This window comes from Schistocerca piceifrons, chromosome 4 (genome assembly GCF_021461385.2).
Source record: "Schistocerca piceifrons isolate TAMUIC-IGC-003096 chromosome 4, iqSchPice1.1, whole genome shotgun sequence".
NCBI lineage: Eukaryota > Metazoa > Arthropoda > Insecta > Orthoptera > Acrididae > Schistocerca > Schistocerca piceifrons.
The window spans coordinates 38,122,244-38,141,052 of NC_060141.1; the positions used below are offsets into that span (position 1 = coordinate 38,122,244).

The following is an 18,809-nucleotide window of genomic DNA, read 5'->3' on the forward strand; positions in this document are numbered from 1 at the left end:
TTGTTACGTGAGCTTATAGTGGAGGACGTCAAGTCGTACATCCATTACTTAAGAATGGATGAGTATACATTTCTGTATGTTCTCAGTGAAGTGTATCCTCATATCACAAAGCACAATACTCACTTAAGAACTGCTACATCTGCAGAAGACAGGTTACTGTAACACTCCGATTCCTTGCTACAGGAGAGGGTTTGGTTAGGTTAGTTTAAGTCAAGTCAGTCAGGTCTCCAATCTTCTTAATCAATTTTTGCATTCAGGGTGTCTCACGCTGTAAAACGCCTCATCAGCTTCATACATCTCTATTAATTTTGTAGTTGTCGGCACACACCAATTGTATTTACCGGCAATGTTTATAAAAACATCGGGCGCTGATAACCTCGCTGTTGTGCGCCCTAAAACACCAATCATCATCATATAAAAACACTACAGACGACAGAACGCTGATGCGATGCTAGCGCTTCATGTGGTAACATGTCACATTGCAGTGAACAGAAGACAAGCGACTTCTTTGATCAAATCTACAGCGAGGCCCTAGATTTGATCAAATATTGGACGACATTTGACAAAATTTCCTATGACACCATCAAATATCTTTGACAAAGAAATTTGATAGTGTAATACCGGCCTAAGTAGTACTGAAGAGCAGGACTCGGTTGTTGTTTTTGTAGAATCACCTCGAAGCCGTGTCGCTTGTTTTGGGTGGTTGCACACTGTATGTGTGTGGTGTGTGTGTCGGCAGAGCAAGCAGAGCCCGGTGGAGGAGCTGCTGCGGCAGGCGGACCAGGTGATCAGCACGCAGCGGCCGCGCGCCGAGGTGTACGCCGCCATGGCGCAGTCCCTGGGCCGCGCCTGGGCAGACGTCAACGCGCACCTCGACCTGCGCCGCCAGCTGCTCGACCTCAACGTCAGCTACCACAGGTGCGTCCGCGCTCTCAGGGGGCCAGTGTGATTAGATTAGACTAGTACTTGTTCCATAGATCATCAATATATATATAAAACTCTTTTTAGGTTGGGAAATTACCCACTTACTATGTCCAAAAATTCATCTAATGAGTAGGAGGAGTTGCCATTAAGAAATTCTTTTAATTTCCTTTTAAATGCTATATGGCTATCTGTCAGACTTTTGATGCTATTAGGTAAGTGACCAAAGACTTTTGCGGCAGCATAATTTACCCCCTTCTGAGCCAAAGTTGGATTTAACCTTGAATAATGAAGATCATCCTTTCTCCTAGTGTTGTAGCCATGTACACTGCTATTACTTTTGAATTATCTCGTGGTCGTGTGGTAGCGTTCTCGCTTCCCACACCCGGGTTCCCGGGTTCGATTCCCGGCGGGGTCAGGGATTTTCTCTGCCTCGTGATGGCTGGGTGTTGTGTGCTGTCCTTAGGTTGGTTAGGTTTAAGTAGTTCTAAGTTCTAGGGGACTGATGACCATAGATGTTAAGTCCCATAGTGCTCAGAGCCTTTTTTTTTTTTTTTTTTTTTTTTGAATTCGTTCGGATTGTTAACAACAAATTTCATAAGAGAATACATATATTGTGAGGCTACAGTGAAGATCCCTAGCTCTTTAAATAAGTGTCTGCAGGATGATCTTGGATTAGCTCCAGCAATTATTCTGTTTACACGCTTTTGTGCAATCAACACTCTTTTACTCAATGATGCCATACAAAAGCAGAGAATGAAAATAGGCGTGGTAAGCTAATTTACTCAGATGTATATCGCAATTGCAAAGACCCTAATAGCGTAAGTAGCTGATCTTAAACGTTTCGGCAGATCCTCAGTCTGTTTTTTTTTCCGGTTCAACCCCTCATCAATCCATACACCTAGAAATTTTGAATATTCTACCTTAGCTACCGATTTCTGATCGAAGTCTATATTTATTAATGCAGTCATTCCATTTACTGTGTGGAACTGTATATACTGTGTTTTGTCAAAGTTTAATGGGAGCCCATTTGCAGAGAACCACTTAATGATTTTCTGAAAAACATCGTTTACTATTTCACCAGTTAATTCTTGTCTGTCGGGTGTGATAGCTATACTTGTATCACCGGCAACGCTTATTTCCGTTATCTGTTTCGTGGTTTAACTGCAAATATTCACACAATGATACTGTGATCTCGATGTGTCTACAGAAATGTTGCCGATAGCAGCACTGTTAATTTCCGTAACGCTTGTTGTATGTTATAAGAGTGAGAGCTAAATGAGATAGTAAGGGAGTTGAGTATTGAGTATAGCTGTAGAGCAAGCACGCCGTAAACATTTAAATTAAAATGTCACCTGGCGCAGTTGTTAAATCGGTTACTGCTGCTACAATGGCAAGTTATCAAGATTTGAGTGGCTTGAACCTGGTTTTATAGTCGGCGCCACTCATCCCTCTGCAGAAGTTAAGAACTTTAACAATGCGTACAATTATTTCATAAATCCATTACTAGATAAAATCAGTGAAGCACCCAGAAGGGGAGGAGGAAACGAAATGATGGGAATTGACACCATGAATGCTGCAGGGCTGTCCATAAATGCGTGAGAGTACGAGATCTCTCCTGAACAGCACGTGGCAACGCATCCCAGATATGCTCAATAATGTTCATGTCTCGGCAGTTTGATGGCCAGCGAAAGTGTTTAAACTCAGAAGAGTGCTCCTGGAGCCTCTTTGTAGCAATTCTGGACGTGTGGGGTGTCGCATTGTCCTGCTGGAATTGCCCGTCGGAATGCACAATGGACGTGAATGGATGCAGGTGATCAGACAAGATGCTTACGTACGTGTGACCTGTCAGAGTTGTATCTAGACGTATCAGGTGTCCCATATCACTCCAACTGCACACGCCCCACACAGAGCGTGCACCAGCTTGTACAGTCCCCTGCTGACCTGCAGGGTCCATGGATTCATGAGGTTGGCTCGATATCCGTACTCGTCCATCCGCTCGATACAGTTTGAAACGAGGCTCGTCCGACCAGGCAACATGTTTCCAGTCATCGACAGTCCAATGTTGGTGCTGACGGGCCCAGCCGAGGCATAAAGCTTTATGCCGTGCGTAAAGCTTTGTGTCGTGCAGTCATCAAGGGTACACGAATGGGCCGTCGGCTCCGAAAGCCCAAACCGGTGATGCTTCGTTGAATGGCTCACACGCTGTCACTTGTTGATGGCCCAGCAATGCAATATGCTGCAATTTGCGAAAGAGTTGCGTTTTTGTCACGGTGAACGATTCTCTTCAGTCGTCGTTGGCCCCGTTCTTGCAGAATCTTTTTCCGGCCTCAGCGATGTCGGAGATTTGATGTATTACCGGATTCCTGATACTCACGGTACACTAGTGAAGTGGTCGTACGGGAAAATCCCCATTTCATCGCAACCTTGGAGATGCTGTGTCCCATCGCCCGTGCGCCGACCATATAATCACGTTCAAACTCACTTAAATCTTGATAACTTGCAATTGATGCAGCAGTAACCGATCTAACAACTGCGGCAGACACTTGTCTTACATAGCCGTTGTCGACCGCAGCGCCGTATTCTCCTTGTTTACTTATCTTCGTATTTGAATATGCATGCCTATACCAGTTTCTTTGGCGTTTCAGTGTAGTACAGCACGACCTTCAAAATGCTAATCACTCCTAAATCTGAGGGAGTGATTGTTTTCACATTTGTGTTACTTCTTAATGTAAGTGACTACTCGAGCTTCGTCTTACTTTTCTGAGCTGTCCGTGCTCCCTGAATAACAATAAATTGGAATTTAAAGTGCTCACTTCACTAGGGCAACACGAAAGGAAACAAAACCGCGCAAAGAGCTTTGATAACTGCAGAAATGGGTGGCAGCTAGGGAGTCATGTTTGATACATAGGTGATGCGTCGCAAGCGATTCATCAGATTCCGACGGTTCAGCGATCGACCGCTGCGATATGTGGTTTGCCCGCACACGTGTGCTCTGCGGACAGATGGCACGACCTGTCAAGGAACGGCTGCCATCCGTCGCTCGTCTGTGCAGCGCTTAATCTCTAGCAGGTCCACCGGTGACAGGCTGGTTCTGCACATTTTTTACTCTCTTATTATTATTATTTACAAATGACGTGTGCGGAAAAGTTACAGAAGTGTCTTCAACCGATACAGCAGTTTAAAGAAAGCAATACTGGGTTAGCAGGCACAGTTGGGTTGTCGGTCATTAGAGGCTGCATTTATCAGCGTATCGGTCACAAATGTTGCCGGAAGTCGGGTGTACTCCAAAGAAATCGTCGCGACGTCCTCCAGAGGTGAATAGGAAGGGAAGTACAACAATCATAACAATGGCAAGAGCTCAAATACGACTCTTTTATTGCGACATATTCTGCATTCAGTTTTTAAAAAGCAACAGAAAACGTATATTAAGCACTGAAATCGGGAGAAAAGAGTGCACTATCGTTCAATATCAAATCCATTTATTATAAACCACCAGTTAAAATAAAAGTGACAGAAATGTAATCTGTGAAACCCACAGAAGGTCGAGACGACCAGGAGAGAGAAATGCAAACAGTGGGGAGCAGTGGCGGTCGGTCATCACGTGCTAATGTGCTAAGTACCCTGTAAATATCTCACTAAAATTACGCCATTTATCATTGAATGCGAGCCCGAAATGGCACTAAAACTTTGCCATTTCTGTACGAATACGAGCCGGAAAATGCACTAAAATTGCGTTATTTCTCTTCGAATGCATGCTGATATGCAAAGAAAAGGAGGGAGACATGTTTTGTAGCACTCTCGCCGCGATAATTAGAAACCAGTGTTTAGTGCCGAAATGCTGACCAGCCACGCTAAGGTCAACTCAGAGAAAGGACGCTGTTGTCTGTTTTTAACTGCGCACTCTCTGATGTGACGTCATCCCTTTCGGCACTGTGAGTGGTAAGTTGCCCACAGCACCAGGTCAGTATTTTTCTTTGAAATTACATGTAATGTATTGTGCAAGCGTAGAGTATGAGGGATTTTAGAGGAGTAGTTGTCGTTATGGCGCTCTGGCTGAGTGATCAAATACATTGACTGGCAGTTTGCTGGTTTGGGTTCCATTCCTGCAGCTGCAAACATTTTTTAAAATTTTTTTTTTATTCGTCGCAATTTAAACTATTGATTATAAAATCTGAATACATCTAAACAGTTAAATTTATATACGCAAAATTATATTCAATTTAGTTACGATTAGTACTCTCGTAAGCGAAAAAGGCTATAGGTCAGCACATTGGTAAAATTTTGCACGAGCAGCCACTGATGAGCAACAGAGGAGCACGATGGCGCGTTAGCCAGCCTGTAGGCCGTATTCCGTACCGTCTCGCTGTCTTCTGCGGTTGTCCGCGAGGTCCTCTATGACAGACACGGGCGCTGTGCTTTGGCTGCTCCGCTGGGTGTTTCTGCTGGGTCCTGTTTGAAAACTCGGTCCTAGCAAGAAGACAGCAGACTCTCTGTGTAGGTACCATTTTCTATCGCCTTCCTAAACGGCCATTCTTACAAAAACGTATGTCCGACTCCTCAGCTACTTCTGGTGGAACTCCAAGATCTGTTAGGTTACCATTACCTTGCTAGTCCTAGCCGCCAACTACTTCTCACGAATCCATCCCTTCACTCCTGGCGGCCTTCTTTAAACCTAGGATCTTTTCTGACAGTCACTGCCATCTTGGTGGCCACTAGTAATTACAGTTTGAAAGGAGTTACCTTAAAATTAACTTGACCACAAATTACTCCTGTGCAGAGGGAAGAATGTTCAGTAATTCCCTTCTCACTTTCGTCTCTAGAACTCACAAAAAATCAGGAGGCAGAGTTTTTTTTATTTTAATTTGTAACTTTATTCGTTAGTAAAGTAAATGTAACATCACAGGGATGATCGAAATAAATGTTCACGGTGTTTGGAACACAGTCATCCGATATCACAAGCTTATTATCTTCTACGTGGGTGAAGAGAGACACATGGGGTCAGTTTGAACTTAATAAGGATTTCCCACAACCTTAGTAAGTATGGGTGTAATTATCCTGCAAGTCAAAATGTAAAATGGAACAAGCGCGATCTTTATGCAGGTCTGATCAATGAGATGGCATACAAGACATTAAAATACTTTAGTGCAACTATTAAAGTGAAATAGTCTTTTGTTAGTACGGTGCACAGCCTCTGTTAAGTTCTCGAAGGAAGTCATTTTCGTGCGCAGGCTGTTCTTTTTTGTTACGCCGCCGCCAAGGTAGCCCCTGCGGGCCCGCAACACATCTAACACCACACAGGACCGAGGTTGTCTATGCCCAAGGCGTAAGCAATGGTAAGCATCGGCTGTTTTGGAAACAGACATTCCATATACTACTTCCTGCAGAGGGAGTTCGAGATGGCCTGCAGGAAGTATTACTACACCAACATCTGACTGGCTGGGCAATACTATTTAAAGGCTAGAACTAGCACCCGATGTCAGTTCATGCCGAATACCGAACTCAAGAACGTCTCCACGGAAGACTACGTCTTCGCCATCGGAATAGGACTCTTGTGGGAAACTTTGAAGTTATCCTTTGTTGCCTCTACTAGGAAATTATTACTGGATTTGTGATTGTGACTTTTCGTTGTTATTCAGTCATTTCCGTGTAGACCCACGTAAATAAAAGTTGTGTTGTAAAAACTTTCAACTTGACAATAACAACATTTTTATTTTGAAGTAAACACATTATTTAATTATCCAACGTAAAAAAATCACGGTGGGATGAGGCGACGTTAGAGACGAGTGCTGCAGTGTGATATCCCTACGCCCCTTACGGCTGGTCCGCCGTTGTTAGAAAGTGCTGCAACGTGCAGGTGTAGCTGACTTGGAGCTATTGAAACTGAGGACGCCCAATGCCTTCTGTCGCCGTGCCCTCGCTCTCTCGACAGGACGCACGCTTGTTGAGTAATGAACAAGTGAGCCGGAGACCCACTGAGTCAAGGTAGATAGACTTCTAGTTCCGATGCCTAAGCTAAAATAAATCTATCTTCATTCATGTAGAACATACAGCTTTATGATATTGGAGGAATCTTTTTAAATCTTCTCATATGATTCTACAAAACAGGACGTGCTCCCGGCAGTTGAACAGAATAAGCTTCTGGAGAGCAGGTGAAAAAAGAAGTGCGCTTCGCCATATCTTTGCATCATTACGGAAACCGAGAAAACGCGTCCACGAACTGGCTGCTATAACAATCACCAAGTGAAATAATGACGAGAAGAAGGAAAGGGACAGGCTGATGATACAGGTGGCCACCAATCTCATCTTCACTTGTTACCTCTGTTCGCGAAAGCGTGGCCTCCAAGGTGACTTTATCGGCATAGACAAATTGTTCCACAACTGGTACTAAAAGCTGTTAATGTTCGTGTGCATAGAAAATTGTACGTACTGAAAGAGCCACAGGTTCCTTCGAGGAGATATTGAACGTGTTAAAATCGTGCAATATATGGAGTCCTCCATTTTGTAACACTACCAGGACGTCATGAGCGATAGTGCTAAATTACTCCTCTTTGTATCTGTTTCTCCAGGTGACCAGTTATACGTTTCCTTCTATAACACATTACTGGACGGACAATAGAGGATCTAATTAACAACAATTCATGGCGAATCACAAAATATACTGTTTATTAGAGGAATTGTATCTGCTCAAAAAACCATTTCAAACTGCGTACCGAGCGAGGTGGCGCAGTGGTTAGCACACTGGACTCGTATTCGGGAGGACGACGGTTCAATCCCGCGTCCGGCCATCCTGATTTAGGTTTTCCGTGATTTCCCTAAATCGCTCCAGGAAAATTCCGGGATGGTTCCTTTGAAAGGGCACGGCCGACTTCCTTCCCCGTCCTTCCCTAATCCGATGAGACCGATGACCTCGCTGTTTGGTCTCTTCCCCCAAACAATCCAATCCAATCCAATCAAACTGCGCTTTGATTAGAAAAACCCCATTTACCACAAAACGTAATGAATTCCTTCACATTGATACTTTGGGTACACTGGAAACGCCGTGGGAATGATTAAACAGAACGCAAACTCGAGATGGGTTCAATTTAGTACCAGTTAAATCGTAACACGCGTCTCATCGAGTCTGTATTTCATGAGTGCTGCTAACCAACTGGAGCTGATTCAAATACTATGTCCAGCGTGCCCGAAAAACCACAACAAGGATCATTCAAAAATGTTGTCAGCAGGCAAATATTATTTTTACTGCTGGAAATTACTTAACGAGCTGTTGCTGCATGATTATCAATATTCAGTAGGTGACCAGATAGGGCTATCGCTAAAATATCGTTTAATCAATATATAGATATTTCCCGAAAACTATCGGTATGCATCGATGATATTTTTCCCACGATATATCGAGATCAAAACGGCAATATCGAGTGCCAATATTTTTATTTTATATTATATTTTTTCGCAATTTTCTGAAAATGTTTGAAGTTGTTCTTTTGAAATTATAGTAGAACATAACGTTACTTGAATTGTGTGAAGGAGTCTTACTACTTTTTGAGCTTTTATTACGTCTTCGACTGTCTGAAGCAAGTATAGGTGGCACAAAATAAGAACTTTGATTGCACTGAGGGAGGGGGGGGGGGGGGAGTGAATGGAATCACAAAATTTTGGATGTGAAGAAACAGAACAGAATTTTTAACGCAACTATTGTGCTATTTCTTCATATCAACATTCTTTAAAAATAGTTGCTGAAAATGGTGAACAAGACTCTAACTCTAAATGACAAGGTTGGTCGTTGCGGGGGGTGGAGACGTAAGGGAGGGGAAATGCTGACGTAATCGCTCGGTGCTACCCAGAGAAACTGCAATATTTAGCTTCGACACTACAGCTGCTGGGTGGCTGGCGACTGCGCAAATGAAAAAAACTGGGAAGTCGACGTGAAGTGTTCCGGACAAATCCGATATGTGACGAAACCGAAGAATGGACCCATTAGACACCATTCGTTGTGCCACTTACATGCAGTTACCATTGTTAGCAAAGTGGTTATCGCCAAGCGTGAATGTGCATCGTTTGCCTTTCGATTCCTGCTCGAAGGGGGATAGCCAGGCTGCTAGCGTGTTGATTTACAAAGTATCTAATAATAAGTCAATACTTAATTATACAGGTCTAAGACAGGCAGTATATTTACAGTGTGCAGCCAGTAATTTTATAGGCAGGTACATCGATATTTTTTCCGCCGATACATCCATATATATCGACACCTTTTTCGATATATCGAGAGCTGATAAATATATTTTTTAAATACCGAAATTTCGGATTACCGATATTTTTAAAATATTTTTAAGCCAAACTAAATAATTAGCTTAAAAATGCCAAAAAATAGTAAATAATACGACATGTGAAGATGATGTATCTTCACGCTTTCCTCGGAAATATATCAAGAACAGTGTGTTCCCCTTACAAATACACCAATCTCCTCGTAAGAGGTAAAATTTATAGAAAAAGAGAGACGTGTTCCAAATGGAACAGGCTGCTAACCATGTGATAAGAGAAGATTAGTGTCACCTGATGCTGAAATCACATCGTCAGATCTCAGTGTAAAGCATGTCTTCCAGGGGTTGCGTAACTTCCGTTAACTCTTACCTCAACCTCCACTGGCCCCAAACCTACGTGGAAAGGAATTGATCTAATACTGATAACTCTTCTTGTGCGAAACTATTGCCTGAATACATAATGAACTGATATCGTGAAATTTTATCTTTGACTTAATGTATCGTAACACTTACGGAAATTAAAGTAATTGAAAGTCTGTTAGTAATGCTCAGGATTTATTTAGAAGGAGATAGCCTTTTAGAACCAGTTTCTTCCTTTATGCATCTGATATGCATCTTCATTGAAACCAATGAAAAACTGTAACATAAATCTCCAATAGTAGTACCGTAAATGCCAGGAATAATAAAATAATAAGATCTCTGCTTTCAGAAATACTCGTCAGAATATAAGGTTAATAACTGTACACAGATGGCCATTTAATCAGGCGTAACAAATATCTGCGACTTGTTAAGCGAAATTATCAAAACGTTATGATACTTTTCGTCTTTCATTGTGAGACAGAAGATATGCGATGGCAGACATTTGAACTACCTGCGCAACGCCTCTCGTGTAGCAGGCATACATTGCTAGACGAGAGACATAATTTTCTTTCTCTTAAAATATTGTATTTTAAATGTTGTTTGGTTGAGGTTCTGCAAAGGGAAACACAAAGAATAACCTCACGACAAGGTGGACCCAATTTTACATTGTTACTTAAAGGGTTCAGGATTTATTTTCAAGAGCTGCACTGCAAACTTTGGCGTGCACCTCCAAAAAGGAGCTAAAACCTTCACAAGAAAGAAGACCTCACATCTGTGAAGGCTAGGGGTTAGAGATTTGGAGGGGGGGATACTGTGTTTATGTTCGGTGAAGAATGTGATGCCTCACTTCTCACCCTCACCAGAAACTTCCAAATAGTTGAAGTCAGGCTGTATATTGTAACTAAGTCCAAATGAGTCTGTGGACCGAATATTATGGTCAACTCCTGCAACTGTTCCTCCTTTGGGGGTTGTGCTCCTTGAGTATGGCATGGTGGCTCAGGGCGAATTATGGAGGAGGGCAACGGCATATCACCTCAAATACGAACATGCCATGTAAAGGCAGCGAGTTATTTTGGGTTATCTGTGTTGATACTATTTTTTTTTTCATTTCTTGCGTGTTCGCGTGCTTACTAGATATCGTCTTTCGTTTTAATAGCAGTGTAGTGTAAAGTACCACCGCTTGTAAGGACCCTCTTATCACACAGACTTTCGTTATTTGATTTGATTAGATCAAGTCAGAGTCGAGAAGACCGTCAGTGAGAGTGCACTTTGCATTTCTGTTGCAATAAAGGCAGCTCCACTGTTCGTTTGCGAATTATGTTTACGAGCTTTAAACAGGAGCGACTCATTTTCACTTATCTGTTTGGAGACAACTTTAGTTTTTTTTTTTTATTTCTTGCGTGTTCGTGTGTTTGCTAGGCTCAGTCTTCCATTCTCATAACTGTGTAGTGCACAGTTTTACTGTCTGTTGTATGGATAGGGACTCTGATTGTTGTGTTCAGATGCGAGCTCCTCGCGGTGTTGGCTTCGGTCACACAGCATGAGGCTGTTGCCATTGGGCGTCACTGGGGATCCTTGGGGAGTGCAGCACGCCTCCCTTGTCCCCCGATGGCACGCTACTCTGACCGCCCCGGGTACCGCCCACAGTGAAGTTGCCTCCTCAACCGTGGTCGGGTGGCAGGTCCCTCCAAGGTGTGGCAGACAGCGAAAAACTTCTGGAGAGGCCGATCGGACGCTGCCTGTGGCTGACGAAGTTCCTGAGCCAGATGCAATCTCTCACCCTGTTCTAGAGGAAGCATCTCGCCCTGCAAGGTCTGGGCGTTGACAGAGGGTGAGGTGGGTTCACTGATAGTTGGGAGCTCCACCATTAGGCGTGTAATGGAGCCTCTTAGGGATATGGCTGCCAAGGCTGGGAAGGAACCAATGAGCATACTGTGTGCATACCAGGAGGAGTCATTCCAGATGTGGGAAAGCAGCTTCGGGATACTATGGAGAGCACAGGGTGCAGCCAACTTGAGAGGGTGGCTCATTTCGATACTAATGATGCGCGTCGCTTTGGATCGGGAGAGACTCTATGGTTTTGGGCGGCTGGCTGAAATGGTAAAGACTGCCAGTCCATCTTGCAATATGAAGGCGGAGCTCAACATCTGGAGCATCGTCGACAGAACTGACTGTGGTCCTTTGGCACAGAGCCGAGTGGAAGGTCTGACAAAAAAAATGTACAAATGTGTGTGAAATCTTATGGGACTTAACTGCTAAGGTCATCAGTCCCTAAGCCTACACACTACCTAACCTAAATTATCCTAAGGACAAACACATACACACCCTGGGCGCTAATGACCATAGAAGTTTTGCGCCCTAAAACCACAAAAAAAAAAAAAAAAAAAAAACATACACACCCATGCCCGAGGGAGGTCTCGAACCTCCGCCGGGACCAGCCGCACAGTCCAGACTGCAGCGCCTGAGACCGGTCGGCTAATCCCACGCGGTGGAAGGTCTGAATCAGAGGCTTAGACGGTTCTGCGACCGTGTAGGCTGCAGATTCCTCTCGACTTGCGCCGTAAGGTGGTGGGTTTCTGGGTTGCGCGTAGTAGATCAGGGGTCCACTACACAAAGGAAGTTGCTACACGATAGCGGTGGCCGTGTGGCTGCGACTGGGCGGTTTTTTGGGTTAGAGGTTCTCGGAAACTACAGAAAGGTCTCAGTCTAAAAGGGTGCAGGACAAACACAGGAAGGTAGACCTAGGAACGAGCGGTACTGTAGTCGTACATTGTCGTAGCTGTGTTGGGAAAGAGCCAAAGCCCAAGCGCTAACAGAAAGAAGTGAAACGCGAATTGTTGTAGGTACGAAAAGCCGGCTAAAGCCGGGAATAAGTTCAGCCGAAATTTTTGACAAAGGATCTAACCGTATTCAGAAAGGGTGGATTGAATACAGTTGGTGGTGGAGTATTTATTGCTGTCAGAAGTAGTTTACCCTGTCGAGAAACTGAAGTAAATAGTTCCTGTGAGTTACTGTGGCTAAAACTTATACTTGACAATCCGAGTAAATTAATAATTGGTTCCATTTACCGCCCCCCCCCCCTCCCCCCGCTTCAGATGATACAGTTGCTGAATTATTCAAAGGTAACTGAGTCACATTTCAAATAGGTACATCACTCATAAGATTATAGTTGGTGGTGACTACAATCTACCTCGATACATTGGCGAAAATACATGTTTAAAGTCGGTGGTAGGCATAAAACTTCTTCCGCAATCGTTCTTTTTGCGTTCTCAGAAAATTATCTAGAACAATTAGTTCAGGAAACCACTCGAAACGTAAATGATTGTGGAAACGTACCTGACCTCTTTGCGAATCGGGAACATCGTGACGGATACAGGGATTAGTGACCACAAAGTTGCTGTAGCGAGACTGAATATCGTAACATCAAAACCCACCAAAAATAAAACCAGAATACATCTATTTAAAAAAGCAGATAAAAATTCGTTTGACCCCTTCCTAAGAGTCTCCACACCTTCCAATATGATTATGTAATTGTAGACCAGATGTGGTTTAAATTCAAGGAAATACTATCGACGGCAGTTGACAGACATACACCAAATAAACTAATAAGAGATGGTACTGATTCCCCAAGGTATAAAAAACCGGTCAGAACGCTGTTGTAGAAGCAACAAAAGAGCATGCCAAATATCAAAGAACCCAAAATGCCAAGATTGGCAAAGTTTTACTGAATCTCGATACTTAGCAGGAATTTCAGTGCTCCTGGTGTAACGGAGCAACTTAAATCACTTAATAAAAGCGAGGCCTCCAGTCCAGATTGTATACCAGTCAGGTATACTCTGTCTCACAATCTGGCAGAATATACAAAGAGATTCTGGTCGTATGCGCAGTACAGCAGCGGAAAGACGCAATCAATACCCTCACTGCGCGATAACAGTGGTAATGTTACTTGTGACTGTGCCACAGTGCCACTAAAGCAGAGTTGCTAAACGTAGTTTTCCGAAATTCCTTCTCCAAAGCAGACGAAGTAAATATTCCTGAATTAGACTCAAGAACAGATGGCAACAAGAGTAACTTAAAAGTAGGTATCCTGGTGTAACGGAGCAGCTTAAATCACTTAATAAAAGCGAGGTCTCCAGTCCAGATTATATACCATTCAGGTTCCTTTCAAAGTATACTTAGCATTCGTGTACAACTGCTCGCTTTTCTGTACCTAAAGACTGAAAAGTTGCACAAATCACACTCATACCCAAAAAAGGAAATATAGAAAACGATTTATTGGCAAACAGCCAACACGGATGCAGAAAACATGGTTCTTGTCAAACTCGAATAGCTTTTTATTCTCACGAAGTAATGAATGCCATCGACAGGGGATGTCAAATTGATTACGTAATTTTAGATTTCAGGAAGGCTCTTGACACTGTTTCTCACAAGCGACGTCAATAAAATTGCGGGTCTATGTGGTATCGCCTCAGTTATGCGACTGGATTCGTGAGAAAGTCAATTTTCGTTGCGGCAGGATTTTATCATGCAATTTCAATCACCAACTTTCTCCTCCGAATGTGAAAATACTTTATTGTAGCCCACCTACATACGGAGGAATGATCATCATAATAAAATAATATAAATCAGAGCTCGCAGGGGAAGATTTAAGTGTTCGTTTTTCGACAGCGCAGTTCGAGAGTGGAACGGTAGAGAAATAGCTTGAAATTGGGTCGACGTCCCCGTGCTAGGCATTTAATTGTGAATTGCAAAGTAATCGTGTAGATGTAGAAATAACTATGATGTTCTGACCAACCGCCACCATTGATCTGTCATCATATTTTAGATCCGTCCGCAGCTCGTGGTCTACTGGCTAGCGTTGCTGCATCTGGATCACGGGTGGGAATTTTCTTTGCCCGGGGACTGGGTGTTTGTGTTGTCCTTATCATTTCATCATTCGTGACCGTGGCGAGTTTGGGATTTGGTACGGGCGCTGATAACCGCACAGTCTAGCGTCCTACAAACCAAACATCATCATCATATTTACGGTCCCTTGCAAATCCTGCTGACTTAAGCTACTACATCGACAGGTGGTCACTTGTGGTCACTGAAGGGAAGTCAACGGAGCACTAACTCAGTAGTGCAAACTGAGCGCTGTGCAGCGAGCTGTCTGTGTTTGAAATCAGAGACAGCGCCTAACACTAGGTTATCTCATCACAAGAGCAATCCATCAGGCAGCTGACGCAGCGTGTCGACGTCTCTGTGCTAGCTCAGGAAGCATCCGTTCCCTTGGCGAAACGACGATTACTGCACTGCCATCCAGGAGAGGCAGACAGAACTAGAAAAGTTCCAACGAAGACCATCTGCAGAGAACCTCGCAGCTTTATTGTTGCGAGGGTAAAAATAAAATGAATCATTAAGAAGAGTAAGGAACTGGGTTAAACTATTCAAGTTCCATTGAAGTGCTGGAAACCATTAGGATAATTTGCAACACACAATCCAGGTTGCCAATGTCGGCTGTGTCGACACGAGAGACCCTGTACACAACCGCAGCAGGCAACGGCAGAAAATTACGCGAGTACGACGATCACGTGGTAAAGAACATTCCGTAATTCATTTCCGTCAGTGGGAAAGAGCCCAACTGCTCCTCTTTCACACGGGAAAGCTGTGGACACTGCTCTAGGTCGTGATCAGGTTCGGTATTAGTAGTTGCGACAGTTTAACGACCAGCCAGAACAAGCGCTCCTCGTTCTTTTAAATCAAGATTGACAGAAAGGACAATTTCCATTCTTGGAGGGATCAGATACTCATTTCCTATTTTTGGAACATGGGAAATACCTCACAGACCTATGTAGTTATTGTAGTGCTATGTTTACGATCTGCGAGAAGACCTTGGAGTGTATGGTGAACCTACCCTTAGCTAGATTGTAAAAACCAAGAAGCGTCTTAGTCGCCTGCATTATGAGTGGATATCATTCGACTGTTTATAATCTGACCCCACTGAAGGCGTCTATACAGCAGCCGTTCTAATGCTGGTAGCGCTTACAGGCTGTTTTCTTTTTTTTCCGACATGGACAAAGCATACGCTCTCACTTGAATGCTTAACACCTTACGATAACTCATGAACGGGGATTCTAAGGCCGACCAACCCTGGTCGTATCAGTGCCGGTACTTAAAGTTCAGCTACCACAGTGGCCACACATCATTTCCGAGAGATGTGAACGGCAGCTGTGACAGCAGTGGTGCGCACCTTCACACACCGGCCGCGACCAACAAAGACATTTGGAATCACTGTAAAGGAGGATCTGGTGGCGCTTGGTGCGGCCAAAATTTCTATCTTTAACGGAGGGCAGAGACCGTCACAGATAGCGTACCCGAGATCTGAGCTGAGGAGGGAGGAAAGACCCACATTAGTTTTCAGATGTTATCACACATCGCCCTGGGTACACTTGCTACTTACAGGGTCTATATAGGACTGTTACTCATAGAGCTATTCTCTGTATACAGGGTGGTCCATTGATCGTGACCGGGCCAAATATCTCACGAAATAAGCGTCAAACGAAAAAACTACAAAGAACGAAACTTGTCTAGCTTGAAGGGGGAAACCGTTTTTTTAAAAATAGGAACCCCATTTCTTATTACATATTCGTGTAGTACGTAAAGAAATATGAATGTTTTATTTGGACCACTTTTTTCACTTGTGATATATGGCGCTGTAATAGTCACAAACATATGGCTCACAATTTTAGACGAATAGTTGGTAACAGGTAGGGTTTTTAAATTAAAATACAGAACGTAGGTACGGTTGAACATTTTATTTCGGTTGTTCCAACGTGATACATGTACCTTTGTGAACTTATCATTTCTGAGAACGCATGCTGTTACAGCGTGATTACCTGTAAATGCCACATTAATGCAATAAATGCCCAAAATGATGTCCGTCAACCTCAATGCATTTGGCAATACGTGTAACGACATTCCTCTCAACAGCGAGTAGTTCGCCTTCCGTAATGTTCGCACATGCATTGACAATGCGCTGACGCATGTTGTCAGGCGTTGTCGGTGGATCACGATAGCAAATATCCTTCAACTTTCCCCACAGAAAGAAATCCGGGGACGTCAGATCCGGTGAAGGTGCGGGCCACGGTATGGTGCTTCGACGACCAATCCACCTGTCGTGAAGTATGCTATTCAATACTACTTCAACCGCACGCGAGATATGTGCCAAACATCCATCATGTTGGAGGTACATCGCAATTCTCTCTTGCAGTGGAACATCTTGTAGTAACATCGGTAGAACATTACGTAGGAAATCAGCATACATTGCACCATTTAGATTGCCATCGATAAAATGGGGGCCAATTATCCTTCCTCCCATAATACCGCACCATACATTAACCCGCCAAGGTCGCTGATGTTTCACTTGTCGCAGCCATCGTGGATTTTCCGTTGCCCAATAGCGCATATTATGCCGGTTTACGTTACCGCTGTTGGTGAATGACGCTTCGTCGCTAAATAGAATGCGTGTAAAAAATTGGCCATCGTCCCGTAATTACTCTTGTGCCCAGTGGCAGAACGGTACACAACGTTCAAAGTCGTCGCCATGCAATTCCTGGTGCACAGAAATATGGTACGGGTGCAATCGATGTTGATGTAGCATTCTCAACACCGACGTTTTTGAGATTCCCGATTCTCGCGCAATTTGTCAGCTACTGATGTGCGGATTAGCCGCGACAGCAGCTAAAACACCTACTTGGGCATCATCATTTGTTGCAGGTCGTGGTTGACGTTTCACATGTGGCTGAACACTTCATGTTTCCTTAAATAACGTAACTATCCGGTGAACGGTCCGGACACTTGGATGATGTCGTCCAGGATACCGAGCAGCAAACATAGCACACGCCCGTTGGGCATTTCGATCACAATAGCCATACATCAACACGATATCGACCTTTTTCGCAATTGGTAAACGGTCCATTTTAACACGGCTAATGTGTCATGAAGCAAATACCGTCGGCACTGGCGGAATGTTACGTGATACCATGTATTTATACGTTTGTGACTATTACAGCGCCATCTATCACTAAGCGAAAAAAGTGGTCCAACTAAAACATTCATATTTCTGTACGTACTACACAAATATCTAATAAAAATGTGGGTTCCTATTTAAAAAAAAACGCAGGTGATATCCGTTTGACCTATGGCAGCGCCATCTAGCGGGCCAACCATAGCGCCATCTGGTTTCCCCCTTCAAGCTAGACGAGTTTCGCTCTTTGTAGTTTTTTCATTTGACGCTTATTTCGTGAGATATTTGGCCCGATCACTATCAATGGACCACCCTGTATAAGTCCTCTATTACCACTAGCCAATCTTAATTTCATTTTAAACTGATACTCAGCACTGTTCGGCGGGACGGGACGCTAGTTCTGTTTACGATTTGTTTTTTTATTTTGTCCCTAGGGGCAGTTGCTTTTCCCTGTCTCTACGTGCGGTACCTACTTGGAGCGCTTGCGCTGAGATGTTAAAAAATCACTGTAGGATACTGTATTCATGACGTTGCAATTTTAATGCAGTGTAATTCTCCTCTCACGACTATGCTTAATGTTATAATGATGCCTCTTCTTTTTCGGGAGCTGCAGGCAAAGTAATAAGTACGTAGACCAGGGCGGGCCGCGGGCGCGCCGAGGCCCGGCCTGTCACTCGGCTGTGCTCGGTCATTGTCGGAAGTACCCGGAACAGCGCGACATTTGATTTAGCACTGCGGTGCGGCGGTTTGCTGTCGGCACAGCTCTCAAGAGTTCGGCACAATAGCGGTGTCAGCTCTGTTTACCCTTCGCTGTTTGTTCGTGGTGTGAAGAACGTTCACAGGTCCAGTGGCTGTTTGCACGAAAAGAGGCAGTCTAGCGATCCATCGTCACAATCCTTTAAAATGATTGGGCAGAGGGGTGAGAATTCTCAATTCGCATAAGCGACGGGTTATACTTATTTTCTACAAAACGATATTATATACTCCGTTCTTCATAAAAATAAAACTGATGTAAACGAACACAAACGCGATGGTTGATCAATAGCCCTAGCTCCGGAACACTGGTGTTGTTCCGCTTTTGGAAGTAGGTCAAAATTATGTATTTGATATTTTATTACTATGTCACTGCAAATGAAACTTTAAGACATTTTGATGTATTAACATCCATCAGCGGTTTACTTAATCATACTTTAGCTACGTAATTTTTATTTCAAAAATCGTGTACGGTCACAGCCTCAGTTAGCGCTACTTGTGCTCTGACT

The 18,809-nt window shown here is 43.7% G+C and overlaps 1 protein-coding gene across 2 annotated transcripts in view; it reads left to right on the forward strand.

Moving 5' to 3' along the window:
* The window catches only part of LOC124796341 (titin), a 1,000,763-nt gene that overhangs the window by 660,594 nt on the left and 321,360 nt on the right, over positions 1-18,809 (forward strand). For both annotated transcript variants that reach the window (XM_047260475.1, XM_047260476.1), the window contains one exon: positions 740-918. In XM_047260475.1, the coding sequence (XP_047116431.1) occupies positions 740-918 (179 nt within the window). The remainder of the gene's footprint in view (positions 1-739; positions 919-18,809) is intronic.